Source organism: Artibeus jamaicensis, unplaced genomic scaffold, assembly GCF_021234435.1.
Source record: "Artibeus jamaicensis isolate MK-2021 breed Jamaican fruit bat unplaced genomic scaffold, CSHL_Jam_final scaffold_1689, whole genome shotgun sequence".
Classification (NCBI taxonomy): domain Eukaryota; kingdom Metazoa; phylum Chordata; class Mammalia; order Chiroptera; family Phyllostomidae; genus Artibeus; species Artibeus jamaicensis.
This window is the reverse complement of record NW_026522029.1, coordinates 6,089,864-6,110,834: the sequence shown is the minus strand read 5'-3', so window position 1 is coordinate 6,110,834 and position 20,971 is coordinate 6,089,864. Positions and strand designations below refer to the sequence as shown.

The 20,971-nt window shown below is 42.9% G+C and overlaps 1 protein-coding gene across 1 annotated transcript in view; it reads left to right on the top strand.

The window, feature by feature from the left end:
• CTTNBP2NL (CTTNBP2 N-terminal like) overlaps positions 1 to 20,971 on the top strand; it is a 45,745-nt gene that overhangs the window by 19,147 nt on the left and 5,627 nt on the right. The window contains exons 4-5 of the mRNA XM_037152504.2: positions 17,513 to 17,743; positions 20,829 to 20,936. Coding sequence (XP_037008399.2) covers positions 17,513 to 17,743; positions 20,829 to 20,936 — 339 coding nt within the window. The remainder of the gene's footprint in view (positions 1 to 17,512; positions 17,744 to 20,828; positions 20,937 to 20,971) is intronic.

The window sequence follows — 20,971 nt, the reverse complement described above, 5'->3', positions numbered from 1 at the left end:
TGGACATAAAATCTAGGTTCAACCTTGCACCTCTGAACAAAACCTTATTGGCAAGGCTTGGGTTTACATAGGAGTGTATTACAAAGTTCCCACAGTGTGTGCAAAGACCCTACCGATAGAGTTGTGATTATGAAAGAGCTTCATTCATTTTCCCAAATTCCTGCAAAGTGCCAGGTGGCATCTATACCCTTCTACAGCCCCCACAGTTATGTTCCCTTTTTTCCCCAAAATATAAAAGCCTCCTCATTCTTCTGTCACAGCCAAGACTCATTTGGCAGAGAACCCAGGAAGCCAGTAAAAAACATACTCAGCCTCTTCTGTATTTGAAGTCTGATTGTTATACAGAGGCCATTTATACTGTATTTGGTCCTAATTGAACTTTCCATAAAGTGATTTTCTGTTTTAGAAGGGCTTACGTCACAGAAAAGCATTCTTTATGAGAGTCTCCCTCTGACCACTAACTGCCCCAGGAGGCTGGGGCGGAGTCACCCAGTTCAGCCAGACTCTCAGCTCACTGATGGCAGGCAAATCTAGGGAATGCCTTCCCCACTCGGTCTGACTGCTGCAGAGGAAGATGAGGGGACCTTAATTAACGGCCACTTTTAAATTTGGAAAATAGATCTGGCTGCTAATAAAAATTAGATTAAATAGTTCATTTTTGAATCTCCCACACTGGGTATGTCTGTACGTCTTAAGTCTGATGCAAAGCTACACTTCTCTGTGACTAAGTAGAATCGGCCCTGTATTGACTAGTATCATTTTATTTGAAAGCATTCGTTAAATTGGTTAAAGAGTAATAAATATTAAAGTGTTACAACTTTTATGTAGAATTAGCTTAAGAAGTCTTGAATTCCTTTCCACTGATGTCTCAATCATAAAGCAGGTATCCCTTTTTTGAAGCTCAGGCTAGAACTTGGTTGTTTTTGGCCGAAGGCCATTGCAGAATTCCCCAACCAAGATTTACAGACAAAAACATTATAGGCAGAACAGAGTTAGAAATATATTTAGAGTATGAGACTGTAATGTGTCACTCTGGTTTAACTGTTTTGAGTTTTTCAAGCAGCCTGGTGTTATAAATAAAAACCTAAACATTACATGTGAGTCTGAGTTGAAACAGCGAATCATTTGCAGGCAGACAGCATTGTACTGTGTTTCACAGTTGATGCATTTCTGTATAAAATGACGGTTTGGGGCAGCTCTACCACAAAAGATTACGACTCACTGAAGGCTGAGATCATGGTTAACATTTTTTAGCAATAAAGTATTTTTTAATTAAGGTACATATATTGGTTTTTTTTAGACATAATGCCGTTGCACACTTAGAAATGTAAATATAACTTTTATATGCACTGGGAAACCAAAACATGCAGTTCACTCACTTTACTGTGATGTTCACTTTATTGTGGTGGTTTGGGACCAGACCTGCAGTAGCTCCAAGGTGTGCCTGTGCTTCTGCTGAAAATATTCTTAAAATAATAATAAAGTGCCAGTGACATATATAGAGCAAAACGAAAGTTCATATGTAAGATGCTGTAGCTCCACACCACAAACACAGTTTCCCTGTAAGCGGAGTGATACCTGCTTTTGGTCGAGGCCTTGCACCTGCTATGGAAGCAGACTATTACAAAAGATGGTCTGAGGTGAGGGGGTTAAATTGAATTTAGCGATCAGCACACGTTATCCTGTATTAGTAAGCCTGTCAAGAGTTATTGCACTTAAGAAAAATATCGAATATTAGTTTTCTTAATAACAGATCTGTGAATGTACTTAAATGGACTCAACGTTGACACATTCTTCAGCACTAATAAGCCTGGACCTACCATTATTCTTTGGCCAAAAATGGTCTCATTTTGATGGATGATTTTTCAGAAAAGCTTTCAGGGTTAGAGTAATTTAAATAGTTAATTTAGATATTTTTTATGTGTTTTTAAAAGATTTTATTTATTTACTGTTAGAGGGGAAGGGGGGAAACATCAATGTGTGGTTGCCTCTCATGTGACCCCCACTGGGAACCTGGCCCTCAACCCAGGCATGTGCCCTGACTGGGAATCCAACCAGTGACCCTTTGATTCACAGGCTGGCACTCAGTGCACTGAGCCACACCAGCGAAGGCAAATTTAGATCTTTGATAAAGGTCACACGAGCATAAAAGCTAAAACTGAGAGAAGTTCACTTTCTGCCTGGATAAAAGAATTGGAAAATTAAGAAGCAAACAGAACTTTATTTGGAAATTAAATTATAAGATTTTAGATTTATATTCATAACCTTTACAATAAAATATGGTTTAGAAGGAATTAATCAATGGCCATTCTGGGCCATATTTTAATGTGTTTTTTTATAGTTTGGAATGCCTAGTATTTTTTATTCCTGCTCTTTCTGAGTAAAGTCCATACGTGAAATCCTAGATTTTCAAAAAAGAGACATAAAGATAATTACTAGGCACTCTACAAAACTATCAGCTAGAACATTCAAGTGCAGCTGTTAAGAGCATGAGCTTTCAAATCAGCTAGGTTGGAGCTCTGCAATTAAATAATTGCTGTGTGTTATTTTAGACCAGCTATTTACCCCAAAAGCTTTATCTATAAATTTGTATAATTCATTGTGTGTATTAAATGAGATAGCAAATGCTAGTCGAGGTGTTCACTGCTCATTTTCTGTTAATTATTATTATTAGAACACAGGGTTCAAGTTTATCTATTTAGGAACGAGGTGTATTTCATAAAGCATACCATATTCTGTAATACGGTAATGTACTGTCCTTCGTGAGATGAATATTTAAATTTTTGTTAATCAGCAGGGCTGGCACGTTAGCTTGTTTTCCATGTGGGAATTGATGGTTTTGAGTTGGTCCATCCCCACCCCCCACAACCAGAAGCATGTATTTTGAGCCCTGGCTGGTGGCTCGGTTGGTTGGACCATTGCCCCACATGCTGAAAGATGGCAAGTTTGATTCCCATGTAGGGTTATCAGGGCGCATAGGGGAGGCAACTGATCCATGTTCTCTCCCACCTGACATCTCTCTCTCTCTCTCTCTCCCCCCGTCTTCCACTCTCTCTAAAACCAATGGAAATAACCCTCGGGTGCGGATTTAAAAACAAAACCAAAGCGTGTGCTCGCGACAGCTGGCCAGGGTGAAGGGGTACTCCGGGGCATGAAACAGGATGTCACGTTAGATTCCCCTTTCTCTCTCTGTGGTGAAAACAGGAAATACAGGGACGGCGTGGAAGCCTTTTTAGAACTGATTTTTTTCCATTGATCTCTGTTTCCTTATGTTTGATTTGGCATAGATATATTTTGGGTTTGTATTTTTTAAAACAGCTTTATTGAGGTATAATTGATACACAACAAGCTTCTTGTATTAAATGTGTGCAAATTGATGTTTTGATACACGCATTCTCCGTGAACCTGCTACTACAAGTACGATAAGGAACGTATTCATCGCTCAGCAGAATTATCTTGACTTCCATCCATGTTGTTGTATGAGTAGTTCATTCCTTTCTTTTACTGAGTAGTGAGTGGTCCATTGCATGGATGCACCACAGTTTGTTTTATCTGTTCATCTGCTGGTGCACATATTTACTGTTTCCAGTTTGAGGCTATCAAAAATACAGCTGCTGTGAAATTCATATTCAAGGCTTTGTATGGACACATGCTTTCATTTCGTTTGGACAAATACCTGGAAATGGAATGGCTGTACTGTCTGGTAGGTGCATGTTTAACCTCCTAAGAAACTGCCAAACTGTTTTCCACGGTGGTTGTCCGTTTCGCATCCCCACCAGCGTGTGTGGGAGTTCCGGTTGCTCCACATGCTCCCTGCACTTGGTGTGGCCAGGCTTTTCACTTCCGCCTCTTTACGGGGCGTGTGACATCTCATCGCAGTCGTAGTTTGCAGCTCCCTGGTGACTGGTGATGCGGAGCATCTTTCGTGTGCTTGTTTGCCGTTGGTGTTGTCCTCTTTGCTGAATTATGTGTTCAAATCTTTTGCCCATTTTTTAAACTAAATTCTCTGTTTTTCCCTGATTATTGAGTTTGGAGCACTCCCTCTGTGTCTGGCTGCCAGACCTTTTCTAGGTGCGTGCCTTTTCTCCCAGCCTGTGGCTTGTTTCATTCTCAGCTGTATCTTTTGAAACATAAGGTTTTCGTTTTGAAGTTCAGTTTATCAATGTTTCTTTTATGGATTTTGCTTTTCATGTCAGAAATCGTTGCCTAAACTAAGGTCAGAAAAATTTTTGCCTATGTTATTTTCTATAATTTTATAGCTTTAACATTTACATTTAGGTCTATGATATAACTTTCATTAATTTTGTTATGTGGTACAAAATAATTATGGGGTCTTTTGGGTTTTTTTATAAATAGAGTTTAAAAAGATTTTATTTATTCATTTTTAGAGAGAAGGGAAGAGAAGGAGAAAGAGAGGGAGAGAAATATCAATGTGCGGTTGCCTCTCACAGGGCCCATACTGGGGACCTGACCCACAACCCAGGCATCAGGCATGTGCCCTGACTGGGCATTGAACTAGCATCCCTTCGGTTCACAGCCTGCACTCAGTCCACTGAGCTACACCAGTCAGGGCATAATTTTGTTATTGTACAACACATGGATCAAAATCCACACCACCCCCCATTTTTTTGCATATAAATATTTGATTGTTCTAGCACCAGCTGTTGAAAGGACTGTCTTCCTCTGTAAGAATGGCCTTGGCCCCTTTGTCACAGTCAGTGTCTCATATATTTGTGGGTTTGTTCCTGGAGTCTGTCTGTCCCATTAGTCTGTTTGTCCATCTTGATGCCAGTACCATGTCATCTCGATTACTGTGGCCTTACAGTAAGTCTGAAAACCAGGTAGTGTTAATCCTCCAGCTTGTGTTGTTTGGATGTTTATAAATTTTAGAATTAACTTGCCAATTGAATTTTGTCTTCTTTTCTCGTCTTTTTCTGGGGTCAACTAGAAATAACCCCTGATTAATCCCAAATCACAAGGCAAACACATGCAAGGAAGACACAATAAGAGGAAGTCAGAGTAACAGGAATGAGCTGTTTCCCTTTTTTATTTGTTTTCGTTTCAGACCAAAAGGGTGCAATGAAATTCCCCTGCTGCTGTAATCTTTTCTGAAACCTCTCCGCAACTGCGAGAGGATTGTGTGTTCTCAAAATAGGTAGCATTTTACAAGCAGAATTCCTCCTTTCTTTCCCCAAAGGCATGAGAAAAACAGAGGCCCCAGGCCCGGGGAAGATGTCAGTTAGATGAGAAATTTGCCTATTCTTTTGGCACCTTGAACTGCTACATGCCACCATTCATAATGTGAACAGTGACATGTGATAAAAGGTTGTATAGCAAGTAGCTGATATCAGACAATTATTTTAAATGTTAGCTGTTACATAGGGCGGCTCAGCATTTTTCTTAATGGAACCAAGAGGCTTAATTACATAAGAATGCAATCCTCTTTGTTCATAAATACCTGATTTGTAAACAATCCATATGTTCGGTCAGCCTTTGTTTTTTTCCTTTGGCTCTTTTCTGCCCAGCACTCCGGCGCCCAGCCTGGCTCTTCCCTGTCACTGATTCCATCCCCTTCCCGGGGCACCGAGTGGGGGGCCTCGCCATCCCCAAAGGAGCCACGCCCGGAGAGAAAGGAAGAGGCTTTGTGAGATATAGTTGAGGCTTCACTGGTTGCAACTTTCTTTTTAACTACACACACTGTTCTTTCTCTTATTTTTCACTTACTATATCTTGGAGAATGTTGCCCATGAAGATGTATCTCTCATTCTCTCTAATGATTGCATAGTATTCTATTGCACAGTCATACCGTTTGTAAGAAATACAGTGTGAGCAGTGGAGTAGCAGGAAACTAAGAACATTCACTTTTCAACTCTCTTTACTGCTAGGTATTTTTACTTTTCACATAATCTGTATTAATTGCAGAATATAGTTAAAGAAGTGGAGACAAGCGCAGCATGTCTAGGAAGGACATGTTATTTCCATGTCCCTGGTTTTCTTCCCGAAAGGCACAAAGTCCATTTCCCACTGACTTTCACATTCTGCTGTTGGATAGGAGACCTAGCAGGTCCTTTCACAGGACAGGGACTCAGATTAAATGAGGCTGACAGCATGAAAGCAGCTACGTGATTAAAATTTCAGGAATTTATCGTAACAGGAGACCTGCCACTCTTCAGAAGTATTTTTTCTGTTTTCATTTTTATGTTTAGTTAATAATATTCCATCATTTAACAGCAAAGAGAATCTTCTGTCTCAGAGCCAGCTGTACACAGTGAGTTCTACGAATGCATGACTTTAAAAACTACCATGCTGTCTGTTCAACAAAAGGCTGAATTCATTGGTAGAAATGAATATATGATTGAAGATTTAATACAGAGAACCTCTCCCATCATTATACCCAATAAATTTTTGTAGAATTGAATCATGCTTAATGTGGTTTCTCTCTTTGTCCTCACTCCATGAGTGATAGTATGAGACTGTTCGTTTGTGCTGAGAAACATCACAGATTAGAGGGATTTCATCCCTGCTTGCTTTCTTTCGGTCTCTTTTTTTTTCTCTTTTGTCATTAAATGTAAGCTCCACAAGGGACAGGTACATAATCTTATTCAGCACTGCTTCCCAAATATCTAGAACCTAGTAAGTTCTTCAGAAGTGTTCTGCCATGTGAAAGAAGTTCAGGGCCTTTACATCCAACTTGAATGACATTTAAGGCTCAAAGTAGATTGCTTTTTATGAATTCGTGGTTTTGAAAAGAAAGGTTTAGCAATAGAAATACAGTTTCATAATGTTTACTGTCGTCGATAACTCTCACCCAGCGACACTATCTACATGTCACCCTGCACTAAGAAGGAACAGTTTGTTCTTCAGACAGGAAGTCACTGCTTTGTGTTTGTTTCCACATTTGTAGTAAAGGAAACCCGGTAACTGGGATATGTACCTTTGTTCACTCTGTATCTGTACTGGTCTAAAAAAATCAAAAATTGTATTTTAGTTGTCGACTCACGTTTTCCCTCTGAGTCCTTTCCTTTCAGATTGGGGTGTAGTCATCTGCATTTCCTGACGGACAGGAATGGGAGCTTTCTGTCAGCCTTGGAGAAAGTAGTCTGTTTTTAAGAGTATTATACTGCTTGTCTGTCTTCGTCTACCTAGATATGTGCCAAACACAGTTGTTTCCCAGATGCGTCAGCTGCGGCTGCGGACCCTGGTGGCGGCTGTCTGACTCGCAAACGTTCTCACTCTGCAGTTGGGGACAGCTTTGCTCCTCTCTTGTTTCTCCGGTGCTTGCTTTGTTCCAGGCTGGCCCACTCCGTCATCCCCTCCCCTTCCAGGTTGATAACTGCGTTCTTTTCCCTCTGAAAGCTTCCGGGTAGTGTCCTCCATCAGTGGGACAAATGACATCAGACCCAGAAGTCATGAAGGAAAAGAATGCTGAAGCGGAGTCTCGGAGGCTTAGAATAGAGCCAGACCGCCTGTCCCTTGTGAGGTTAAAACGGGGCCTTCCCCGGGGTCTCGGTTGTCCGTCCTTGTCCTCAGTGTCGTTGACAGTTTCCTAATGGTGTGACCACCTCTAGGATGAGAAGGAAGAGCCCGTGTGTCCCCTAACAAAGGTAACTCCTCCCGTCTTCTGACCCGCGCACATTCCAGTGCACTAGGGAGACGAGGGCAGTCTTGGGTCGGGGTTACTGGGACAGCAGCAGTGGCCGGCGTTGGGCGAGCCCGATCTGGCCGTGCACCTAGCGCCTCGCTGCAGCGATGGGCACTGCCAGTCCGCATTCGCAGTGATCATGAGACACCCCACAGTGCACCTGTGCCACCTGTCGCTCTTCAGGCTTAGCTTCTTCACCCCTCTTCCCTCTCTGTTCTCTAAAGGAAAACGATCCTTCTCTAATTTGAGTCTCAATCTACCTGTATGACTGCTGATTAAAACTGAATGGCGAGCTAGCCACCTCTGTAGAAGGCTGCAGTGGCGATAGAACTTGCCGCCTTTCCAGCTTCTGACTCGTTCTCTTACTGTGTCATCATGGATGCTCTGTTCTGCCTTCTGTCACTAGGGTGTGGGGTTAGCCTGGTCCCCGTTTCCGTGTGCTGCCCTGGCATCTCGCTCTCACCGTGGTGTGGCCCCAAACCAGGTGGGTCCCGTGCCCTCCTTCCACCCTGTCTGTGTACCCCTGCGCCCTCCTCTACCCCGCAAACTTCTGACTCCTGGTTACTTAATAAACTTGTAAATGTGAGCATTTCTGCTTCGCAGCCAAGCCAAGGGCCCGCTCCTCGGGGTCTTGCGTTCAAGCACCTTGTTCCTGGCCATGTTCTATCGGAGCAGCAGTCTGTGCGCAGCTGATGAATCTTGCTTGAAACAAATTTTTAAAGTGAAGACCCGTCCCACAATTACACATTTTCCTCCCTAGAATCCTCTAATAGGGGAAGAAGATATTCTTTCATGTCTTCTTTAGTGCGCTCTTTTTTACTATTTTACCCTTGAAGTTAGCTTCTGCAGTGTCGTTGCACAGTGGCTGGAAGATCCCCGAGCACATCACTGATGAAGGAGGCTTTTCAAGGTGACCGTTGCTTCAAGTACCACAGCTGGGTCCAGCCTGCAGGCCGGCTCCCTGTAGGTGCACTTCAGAGACAGTTTCGGGTTGTGTGCCCCTACAACCTCGTGGCGTTTCCTGTGATTCATTAAATTGCCGATAGTCCCGTTTATCTGCCGGAGTGCGCACTTCCAGGGCTGGCCTTTTCCTTCCTTTCCTTTACAAGTGTGAGGCCTGAGTCTTAGAAAGTTCTGATCCACAGACTGTACGTGGCGTTCCTCTCAACATCGGTGATGCTGTTTAGAAAGCGTTTGACAAGCAAAGGCAACTTGTTTATTTCTGCTGTTAGGCCTTAAACTTGCCCGGCAAATTTTAAGCTCCTTAAGAGCAGAGGACTTACTTTCTGGAAAGTACAGATCTTAACTTTCGTCAAATCTGCACCCCAGACCATGGCCCGCACCATCTAGCATGTTCAGCACGCGGCAAACCAGGTGTCCAAGCAGGGCACTCCATGCGTCTGCTGGCTTCGGCTGTCTAACACTGAGAACACAGAGAGATGGCTGTTTGTGTTTTGTGTATTCGGTGTTAGGCTGACGTTCTGGTTTGTAGATTTTTATCACATTCATTAGCCTAAAATGAAATAATTATACTGATGATATATTACTTTTAGCTATTACATATTTCTCGTCGCTTAAACCATTTAAAATCATAAGTTCAGGAGTCAGACTTCTGGGTTCTTCATTCTGGTCTAACGTTTTTCACACTTGCTTGGCAGGGACACATAGTGAAAAATAGACTTTATATTGTTACCCAGGGGACACACCAACACACCCACACCTGTGCTCTTCTGCCAAAAGAAAAGTTTCTCAGGACAGCACGTGCCATATGGTCCTGGGGTCTCTGTTTCTGCATCACTCACTTAGTCAACATAGTCAGCACCGCCTGTACACCAGTCACTGCTCTCCGCTGCTTCGCCGGCTTCATGGCCTTAGGAACACCACACGGTGACTCGATTTCTTCTCTAAAATGCAGAGACAGAGTGTCGACCTCCAGAGGAACGTTGTTAGGACCAGCTAGGTATGCAGAACTGTGCTCTGCTGGGCAGGCGGCAAGGTCTCCAGTGTTAACCCTCCTTTCTCCTTTCTGCTACTGTTACTATTACAAAAATTACATTGGTTTGAATTTCCCGTGTTTCTGAAGCACCATCTATAAAGTATATATTACGTATTACTTAATTTTCCTTTAACGCTCATTATATATTTTATATTTTTAAACTAAAGATATAATTCAGCCCTGGCTGGTGGGCACTTGCCTGGGTTGTGGGCTGGGAGGGAAAGGCAACCGCACATTAGTGTGTCTCTCCCTCCCTCTCTTTCTCCCTCCCTTACCCTCTCTTTAAAAATAAATAAATGAAATTAAAAAAAAATAAGATAAATAAAGATGTAATTCAGATATTTTTTGCCTCTTACAGCGCAGTCACAGAGAATGTATTCTTTGAAGTCTGGCTTTGTCGTTGTTCAGTATGGTAATTTTCAGGTTTATCAGTAATTCCTTTTCATTGTTTAATAGTATTCCATTGTCTGAATGCATCACATTTTATTTTCCTCTTCTGTTGACCAATATTTAATTGTTTCCATTTTGGGCTGTTATGAGTGAAGCTGCTCTGGACAGTTGTGTAAAGGTCTTTGTGTGCATATGTATTTTCATTTACTTTGGATAAATACTTAAGAGGGGGATGCAGGTAGGCGTTTTTCTGACTTTATGAGAAACTTGCAGATTGATTTCCAGAGGAAACAGTTACACTGTCTGTGCTCCAAGCAGCAGTGTGTGCGTGTGCCAGTCGCTCTGCATCCCTTCCGGCGTTCGGTGCTGCCAGCCCCCGCTTCCCCCGCCTCGGGGCTGCACAGCGCTGTGTCGTCGCTGTTTCGGTGTGCACCTCACTCGCCAAGGAGGTGGACACCGGTTCACGTGCTTTTTGGCCGTTCCATTTTAACCCAAGGCCCGTGACCCATCTGTTTCCTGTGGATGTTATGAGGCAGGTGTCCACTCTCATTTTAAGAGATGTACAGTCTCCTGAACAAAACAGATTAGGATCTAATGCATCATTTAAAATGATACTTAAAATCCTTAGTTTATATTCAGAGCATTAATTTGTTCCAGACTTGCTGAATCCCTTTACACGTTTTTTTTCCCAATTCAAAAAGTCGTAAACCCAGCCCAGAGCCTACCTGTAACTTGTTTCAACCACAGGTATTTTTCTTTTTTACCAGACGTGTTCACTGGGCTCCCTGGAGTTTGCACATTGAAGCAGCTACATTGTGCGGCTTATACCCATAGTCCTCTGCTGTTCACAGCAGCGCATGGGCCAGAAGTGCCACATGTGTAGAAATTTGTGTTACCCTTACCATTGTTAGTCTCCAAAAGATTTAGTCCACTTTAGTCCAATAATGATAAACGATCGCCTGTCCTTATGTAAGTAATTGCTTTTGTAAATACCTGTGGAGGCAGACTGACTTCAGAGGGAATCTCTGAAACTCATTTTACTTCAGAGTTAGTTTGCTAAGTGTATTTCTTGATAATACCTTAAGTCAGCGATTTTCAACTGGTGCGCCACAAGAATGTTTAACACTGCAGCACCTGACTGTTTAGTCGGGGGCACTGACCTCTTTTCCCTGAGATTGTCAAATAAAAAAATGACAACAGTCAACCCAACAGTAATTAGCCATTTGGTGTGAATGGATCAAGATATATGAGGAGGACCCAAAAAACGGAATTTGTTTATTAAAATTTGTGTATTTGTTCTTACATTTAAATTTCAGTCACCTTCCAAGTACTGTCCATTTGATTCAATGCACACCTATGGAGACTTTTTTCCCACACTCAAAACAGTTGTTGAACTCTCCAATTTTGATGCCTTTTAGTGCTTGTGCTGTTTTTTGCTTTGCCTCTTCTGCATCAGCAAAATGTCTCCCTTTGAGGACTTTTTTCATCCAGGGAAACAAAAAAGGCACATGGGGTGAGATTAGGTGAATAGGGAGGGTGGGGCACAGAAGTCATGCCATTTTTTGGGTCAAAAACTGCTGAACACTCAGTGCAGTGTGAGCAGGTGTGCTTGTAAATCACCCATCATGAAATGGGCAAATGCTTCTGAGTGTTCAAAAAAATTCACTGAAACCAAATGCAGCCTCTCACAGCACCACCAGCTGGCACACTGATACAGATGGGTTCCTAGAACACTCACCTAGTGGGGGAAGCCTGAAATTCAAGGGCCCCACCCTCTAGAAGATAATTCCAGGGTCCCCTCTCATGCTTATTTTTGAGGGGCATCAGGTCAGCAGAAATAGGTTTTGGTTGTGCTGTGGAATTTTAGTAATTACTTTATGTGTGCCATGAAATGAAAAAGGTTGAAAATTGCTGCCTTAAGTGATTATACTAAGTAAATCATAGATTTTACTAACAGCAAAGTAAAATATTGACCTCACAAAAATGATGAGAGTAAGGTGAGGAAAGAGGCTGACAAGTAAACATCTGTTACGTGTCTTGGGCTTCAGGGAAAATGCAGGATACAGGAAGAAGAAAGATGGAAGAAGTGCTTCTTTGAGTTGCTTACAATTCAGGCAGGAAGAACAAAGATAAATGGGAACTGTTTAATTACAATGCAAGAGATAAATACCACTGCCACGTTATATAGATACAGAATGTCACATAGCAGTTCAGGACTAATTGCTAAATGAATAAGTAGTTACTGGTTATCCGGGTTCCCAAAGTATTTTTAGTGGCATTACTTGGGAGTTATCTGGGGATTGGTAGATTTTTGTTTTGCTTTTTTTAAATGAAGATTTCCTGCCCCAATCCAGTTTTACAGAATCTTTAATCTGCATGGGTAGGTTTAGTCATTGGGCCTACAATAAAGGAAAGCCTATATTCTAAACTTGTTATTAAATAATTAATTCCTATTTATAGTGCTTACTCTGTGCCAGATACTGTAGGAAGCATCTTCCATTACTCATTTAATTTTGATAATAACCCTGCAGGTAGATCGTTACTCTAACGTTACAGTGAATAATCCGAGGTACAGAGAAAGTAATGGAGTTGCCGACGGTAACACAGGTAGAAAGCGGTGGAGCCGAGACCCAGTTCCGGTTCCGTCAGGTTCTAGAGCTGAAACTGATTAAAGAAACTAAACGTAGGAAAAGACAGGATCTGAGAATATAGCATCTATGGTGAAATGGAAGGAGCACTGATTTTCAGTACTATATTGGAAAAAATTTTTTAAAGATTTTATTTATTCATCTTCAGAGGGAAAAGGGAAGGAAAGGAGAGAGGGAGAGAAACAATTGATGTTTTGATGTTTCAGTGTATGGTTGCCTCTCGTGCATTCTCTGCTGGGAACTGGCCCTCAACCCAGGCATGTGCCCTGACCAGGAATTGAACCGAAATCCCTTGGTTCGCAGGCCCACGCTCAGTCCACTGAGCCACACCAGCCAGGGCTGGAAATATTTTTTAAATCATGAAAATATTTGCTATTTACTACCCTGTTAAATGTTGTACCTTTTCTCAAATATTAAAATTCAGTTTAAGTGAGGATAAATCCTCTCTTATCAGTACTGTCAAACATTAAAATCTAGTTTTATTTCAGCAAATGAAAGGAATTTCCAGAACAAAGGGACCCTTGTAATGATGTCATCTCTATCCAGAATGGTCGCTTTATTTCTCGTTGCTCAGGAAGCTATTTATAGTTTATCAGGGACTCCAGGGTGTAAATTATTTGAACATTAATAGATTCAACTTGTGTGTGAAAAGGATTCCGTTTATTTAACATGCTTTTGGTAGTACTTGTAAAATCCTCTTGAAATTATGTTCTTTTGTCTTTCTGATCTCTGGCATAGAGGAGGTACTCAGATACTTTCAAAGACACAAAGTGTATCTTGCTGATGATTTAAAGTATCACTTCAGAGTTTTCAGTAAATGGCAGAGGTACATTCCTTTTTCTTTAATTTACTTTTTTACTTTTTAAAATTGCAGTTGATTTTAGAGAGAGGTAGGGGGGGAGAGAGAGAGAAACATTGAAATGTCGTCCCACTCATTTGTGTGTTCACTGGTTGATTCTTATATGTGGCCTGACCAGGGATTGAACCCACAACCTTGGCATCAGGATGATTCTGTAACCTACTGAACTACCCGGCCAGGGCCCAGACAAAAATACATTCTATACAGTTATGGTACCAGCCTGCCTCTTGAACATAAAACCTTGTACTTGAATATAAGCCCCAATTAACTAGACCTTAATTCTTCACCTTCAGATGTAGAACCACTTTCATGCTGGTGGTTATCAGCCAGAGAATAAAGAGATTAATTTCTTGTAATAGTATAAATAATATTGAAAAGAGGAGAGGAGGTGACTGCTTCATGTTTCCTTTTGAAGTTCATCAGAGCAAAGCTGAAATTTTTGGAAAGCAAGCATGGCAGACTCCAAGGACATCACATGGTTTTTTAAGCCTTCGGTACTGGTGTGTTTCACTCGGCCTGCGGTAGGGGGGTGAGTGAGTGCTGGGTGACCGGTGTGTTGTGTCTGCTGCAGGAACACCCTGTATAACTGAATCTGTCTTACCAGCCAGTTATTTTCCTGTTGTCTGAAACTAAAGAGCATTATGCTTTCTGACAATGTAGGAATTTCTGTGCAATTAAAATATATATCGTCATTGAAGTGAAAATAATAAATTACAGGAACTTGATTGATTTCAGCTATATTAATGAATTCCTCCCCCAAAAAGTCACGTCAATATCATTTACGTTTTTTTAATAAAGTAGCTGACATACCATTAAAGTACTAAAACTCGCCTTGACAGTTGTCACTAAATTCACACCCGAGGTGCAGGTGGTGGCAGCACTGAGTCATCATCCACCTGGTGGTCGTGGTCGTTGGCCTCCCAGATGGCCCCCAGCAGCCCCACCCCCTGACAGTCACACCTGTACGTCGTCCCCTCTCAGTGACCAGGGTGGGTCTGCGTGGCCAACAGAAGACCTCAGAAGTGATGGTGGTATGTCACTTCAGATTATTATCAACGACACTGGGGTTTCTGTCGTGGTGTGTTGAGCTCTATCATTGCATCACCTGCTCTAGAAAACTAGCCCGCGTTCACCTCCCGACGCCACAGTGCTGGCCAGCAGCTGGGCTGCAGCCTCAGGAGACACTGGGCCAGAACCACCCAGCTGGCCCCTCCCAAATTCCTGACCTTCAGAAACTTACGAGATAAAAAAACATTTACTGTTTAAATTGCTAAATTTTGGGGTAATCTGTTATACATGAATGGATAACCAATGCTTACCTCCAATAAAGCTCTTCTTTATTCTTCAAATCTTAACATCTACTTTTGGTTGTTGTCCATATTATTTGTGCCATTAACCTGTCATCCATACAACTCACTTGATTGAGGCATTAAGTTAGTTAAAAAATACCATATTCTGTCATTTTGCAATCCAGTGTTTGGCACGATAAATACAGGCCTCAAATTCACTTTGCCTGTTAGAATGTATTTAAATGAACTGTTTTGTGATAGGGAGCCCTTTTTAGATTATTCCACAGATTCTTTTCATTTGTGTACAACGCCACCAATTTTGTACAACTTGTAATTACTGTGCGAGTGATTATGGAATTACCGTGAAGTGCTTCAGGAGAAAACAGACAGCTTAACGACTGTCCTCGGAAGCCTGAGACCTCACCGAGCAAGCGCCTCGCCCATTACTCCTAACTCAGTGATGCTTATTAATTATACAGATAATGACAGTGCGGGTTTTAAAAAGTCGTGTTTTTAAGGATTGGTTAACTGTATACTCAAACCTGAGGGAAGGCTTTGCAGCAGCTCCGATGTCGAGGTCGTGAATCGTATCCCCAGCTCCTGCTCTGTCACTCCGCTTTCTCCGTGGTGTTCTGAAAAAGGGAAGGTCATAAAATAATCAGGCTCGCAGGGTTTTTTCTTTTGGGGGGTTGCCTAGTAAGCCATTCTCAATACCCATAATCATCCTGTTACCAGCAGTAAGCATACAGAAATGGTAACCATGAATAAAAAATGTGTGCAAGCATTTTTCTCACCATGGATTTGCCTCAGGACACTAATAGCTATAAATAGATGCTTTCATTGAATCCTTGGTTATCAAGCTCATGTTTTTATGCTTGGAACATAAAGAAACAGATGTTCCCGGTGAAAGGAAAACATTGGTGAGTCCCATGTTGTTTAACACAGTTGCTTTTTGAAGTGTAATTGAAAACTAGCTTTTTTCTTTTACTCTCACTGTGATGTTTAAATAGAATAATAACATATGCGTATAAACAGGCAATTCAGGAACTGGTCTTGTCTTTCTCCATTCTAAATGGACTAGAGCTTATTTTGAAATTTTACTGAAAATTTCCTTTTTAATTTGGAGCTGAAAAAAATAGGATCCTATCTTGGAATCTGTCTTTCGGGTCCCTCCACCGTTTAATTCACTTGCTCACACACACACAATAAGGTAAGGAAAATGGTTATCAGTAACTTAAAGGAACAAAGACATTTCCCTTTTTATATTTCCAGTATACAAGCGTTATCCAGATACTCCAACAGTGCCATCTTTTTGTCAACACAAAAGTAAAACCCAGTGCTTCTAACTCTGCACTGAACATTTGCCAACTGGACCAACACAAATTAGTATTACTGCATAGTCTGTGAACCCCATGTTTTGCTTTTGGGTTTTCTTTCTTCTTCTTTTTTTTTTTTTTTAGGATTTTTTGTTTTAAGCATAGTCATCGAATTGTGAATTTCCCTTTTCAAACGGGTTCCCATTTGTGGACAGTGGTGCTAAGGAAAATAGAGCTCCTGGTGAAATAATTTTTTAACTGATAAATGACAGTAATTTTCTTAACTAGATTTCATTTGAAACTTTAAATCATATGGGACTTTGCTGGGGTTTTTGAGAAAGTTTCCTCAATGCTATAGTAATACTTTTTGGTAAAATGTCTCAGGAAGCTTTAAAGTCTGTGCAGTAAGATTGCTGTCATGTCCCCTGCACATGAAGTTCTGTGAAGCAGAACTTCAGGGCCTTCCTAGCAGGGATGAGAGAAGCAGGAGCCCTGAGAACACCTTTCCGCTCCCTGACCAGACTCTAAGCACTAGCCCACATTCCCCGCTCACCCTCTCTCTCATCCTCAACGCTCACCACCCTGAAGGGGACAGATAGGAGAGTGGAAGACAGCTGCCCACACAGATACTAGAAGGGCAGGGGTGGGGGGACTTGGCAACAGCTAGAAGGGTCTGCACCTTTCGTTGTAAGGGCCTCTGCCCTCCTGACCCACCAGCTGAGTGAAGTTCTGTATGTACAAATCACAGATAGACCCAGATCATAACATGAAAATATTTTTAGCATCCTTTACTTATCTACAGCTCCTTGTTGGGTCTCCAAATATGTGAACTCAACAAAACATCATGTGTAGCCTGTTTCAGAAATTCAGATGCTACACCTCAGGAAGAAGAGATCAGAGGTACCTGTCGGTCATTGTCGGTCATATGGCATCGTAAGCAGAGGTAGTGAGCGTGGTGGTTAAGAGACCAGGCATTAGGGCCAGCCTGCCTGGGTGTGAATCCCAGCCTGACCCCTTGCCAGCGGGGTCACCTGGAACTAGTTACCTGACCTCTGCGTAATAGTTTCTCAGCTGCAAAATGGGGATCATAGCACCGCCTTATAGGGCTGTAAAATTTAGGTATGTTAATATTCTCATAAGTGCTTAGAACAACGTCTAATTCATAGTTAGCTCTGTGTAGTATTTGTTCTCGTTAATATTTACACTGCGTACCCATCCTGATACTGTTTCTGCATTAGCTGATGGCCCCACTGGGTTTGTAGTCAGCAGATGACAGGCATACTAACGCACCACCCTTAATGTATAACTACCAGCAAATCCCCCTCCTAAATAGTTTTAAAAATCAAAATGCAACTCGTTTTCTCTTTCCCAGGCCCAACACAGAGATACTTTCATTGAAGAACGCTATGGAAAATACAACATCAGTGATCCTTTAATGGCTCTGCAGAGGGACTTTGAAACCCTGAAGGAGAAAAACGACGGTGAAAAGCAGCCGGTCTGCACGAACCCACTCTCGATTCTCAAGATGGTGATGAAGCAGTGTAAGAACATGCAGGAGCGCATGCTGTCCCAGCTGGCCGCTGCCGAGAGCAGGCACCGAAAGGTGGGCCCGCCCGGGGACATGGGCTGCGTGAGCTCTTAGGAGGGCCTCATAAACAATGTGATTTCTCGTCAGCTGCCAGTTTTTGTAGTAATTGGGTCGGAGGTCCCTCAGGTATCCGAAAGATCCTTAGCTCACCAAAGAGCCAGGAGGTAGGAAACAAAACACAAGTTACTGCAAGTGTTAAATTTAGGGAGTGTGCCAGACACATTCAAGACAGCATTCTTTCTTGATATGACACTTCAGACACTCGGTATGTTTTCTCAGCTCTCGATCTTTCAAACTTTGGCAACAAACTGGGATTTGACCAAGCTTGTAACTGAAAGGAGCGGTTGCTGTTTGCTTACTTAAGTGATAGATAGCAAGATTAACAGGTATTTGCAGAATGAGGGAGAGAGAAAAAATTTACCGGACTATAAACATGAAAGCCAATAGATTATTTTCATTTATTGCTAGTTTTGAGTTTTGTTGCATTTTACTTCATGAAAGCATGCACAAACAGTCCTAGGGGTGTTCACCTTAAAACTGATCTGCCCTGCTAGGGAAGTGGGGAGGCCAGGGAGAGGTGGGGATCCTTGGCTCCAGGCCTTACAGCCCCTGGTTAGGAAAGCAAACCTGTGCTTTCTTCATCTCGTTGGAATTCTAGTGCTTACGATTGCATTCCCAGTCTTGTCGTTTACTACTCGGATTTGGCCTGTAAAGCATGCTTGGCTAGAATATGCACTTTTTTTAAACTCTTGGTTTAGATTTATACCAACAAGTGGGGACATTGGTGAAGTTAGTAAGAAGCAACATACTCTGAAAAACTGGGTTAGCGGCTGCAGTATAATGTTCCTTGGTGTACTTTCCTGGTTACCTGCACATGAGAGCCCTCCACTTAGAACGTGTCTGACAGACAGGTCGCCTGGGCCTGCGTCTTGCCCTTGGCTTTTCTGTCCCTTCACAGAGTCTGAACGAGAGACCAGAGTGCAGGTTCTTAGCTGTGCATGGGCCTCAGATGTCTCGTGATCCCCCTAAAAATATACAGAATGCCAAAAGCTTGTGCATTTTTACAGAAAACGAAGATTTCTGTAAAATATCCTTATAGATGTCTTTAATTGAATTCTGAAGTGGTCCAGGACCTAGAACACTGGAACCTCTGGTCCACTGAAGGAACCTGACGGCATCTGTGCCCCCATCCGACGGGTGTCAGTAGGTCCGAATTGGTTGCCTCCTCGTGGGGGAGGGTTTTTACATAATCCTCTGAGAAAACCTCCACGACGCCCTTGTTTGGCAGGGTCCCTAAGCTGTGCTGAGGGGCTGGCTGGCTGTGGTGCCCACGGAAGGGGCAGCTTTGGGGTGATTTGTGGGTCTGGGTGATCAGGGAAGGAAGAAGTTAGAAATGATTCAAAATTCTTAAAACTAGTTCAACATAAGATTCTTTGCATGTTAACTATTTAAACCAGCTGCCTGTCTGATCTTAAGTGTTTTGTTAAAGTAGAACACTGACTTTGTTGGAAATCAAGGGGCTTATGACTGGAGTACTTAGAGTCCCAGTTTGCCCGAGAGAGCCCAGCCTGTGCCTGCCCCCCCCCCACCCCGCACGGTTATTAACAGCGCACCTGCTCTGCCTCCCAGGACTGGTTTGGACAGTGAATTACGTGGTCGCTCTGCTTGTTATGAAGAGTAGAGGTTCCTAGTCCACCCCTTCCCACTCCCGCCCCTCAGTCTGCAGACAACCCTGTTTTCTAGTGCCCATTCATTTGAGCAGATAAATCCCATATTTCTAAATAACAAACAGCTCTCGTGCTCCATCCGTTTTAGACACTTAACCACTTCCTTTTATTATAGACATGGATTTTGTTACCTTACACCCCACCCCTTCCATCTTCCCAACACAAGCATAACCACCTTTCCTCACCCCCATTCTCCATTGTATCTGCTCTTCCCAAATCCTGAGCCTGCCTGTTCGGTGTCTTCAGAGGATTAGTCTCTGGCTTATGCCTGGGCCATAGGTGCCTGGCTGCTGATACTCTACGTGTAAAAATAAAGATGGGGGGCCCTGGCTGGTGAGGCTTAGTTGGTGGGAGTGTTGTCCCATAAACTGAAAGAAAGATCACAGGTTTGATCCCTGGTTGGGGCCCATACAAGAGGCAACTGGTTGATGTTTCTTTAGGAAGTACGCCAAAAAAGTTTCATTTTTTTGTATTTAAAGGGGAGTTTCATGTCCCAGAAAATATTCTGCCTCCATTTATAAAAATTGTGAGTGAGGAGAGACTGAGCCGTGGCCTCTAGGGCGTCAGAGCCCGGCCCTGTGCCTGCCGTGGCCCCTCCGTGGCATGAGCGGCATGAGCAGCGGCCCCTACGAAGCCCATTGCCCTTTGCACAGCAGGCAGCTAATAGTAGGCGGGGTGATGCTGCGAGCGTCCCTTTCAGTGTGTGTTCTCCTTAAAATTGGGCTTAATCCTTTGGCATCAGGAGAAGTGGAAAGGGCAGGCAGGTTAACTAAAAGGCCTTATGGAAAATCTGTACTTAATATCCCAATAACTGAGCCTTTTTACACGAAGTCAAGAGAGTCTTTTCACCTCTTACCTAACGATATACAAACTGCATGTTAGTAACGGAGCAAGGCACAGTTAGAATGCCACCCACTTGAAATATTTAGTTTCGGGCCCTCTCTTTGGTGCCTCCTATGACTTGTGCATTTGAGGAGAGCATCTCAGCATCCGCTGCTCACTGTCCTGTCCGGCTTCGTTACCCGAATCTGTCCTCTCCCTGCTGCCACCAAAGCACCTTTCTCCTGGGCCCTCTGTCAGCTCCCGGAAACCTTATTGGCCCTGCAGCTAATTCCATGCCATTGCCCTCTGCTGTCCACATGCCGTTTTGTGTGTAGCTCAGTAAAGCACCTCCTTACTGTTTGCTAGCACCCCACTTGCCTGTCTTTCACCGCACGAGACAGGAGCTCCTTGTCAGCCCTGCCCGGGATGCCTTATCTTTCTGACTCAGGAACTGTCTTAGTTGCTTAGTTAGATAGGCTCTTAGTATTGAACTGTATTATAACTGGGATTCCTTGGTACTTGGAAATGATTGTTTTTTAAATTCTTTAAAGGTGATTCTGGACCTTGAGGAAGAAAGGCAAAGGCATGCCCAGGACACGGCTGAAGGAGATGATGTCACCTACATGCTGGAGAAGGAGCGAGAGCGTCTGACTCAACAGGTGATTAAGGTGGAGGAGGGTCGCTGCAGTTTGCC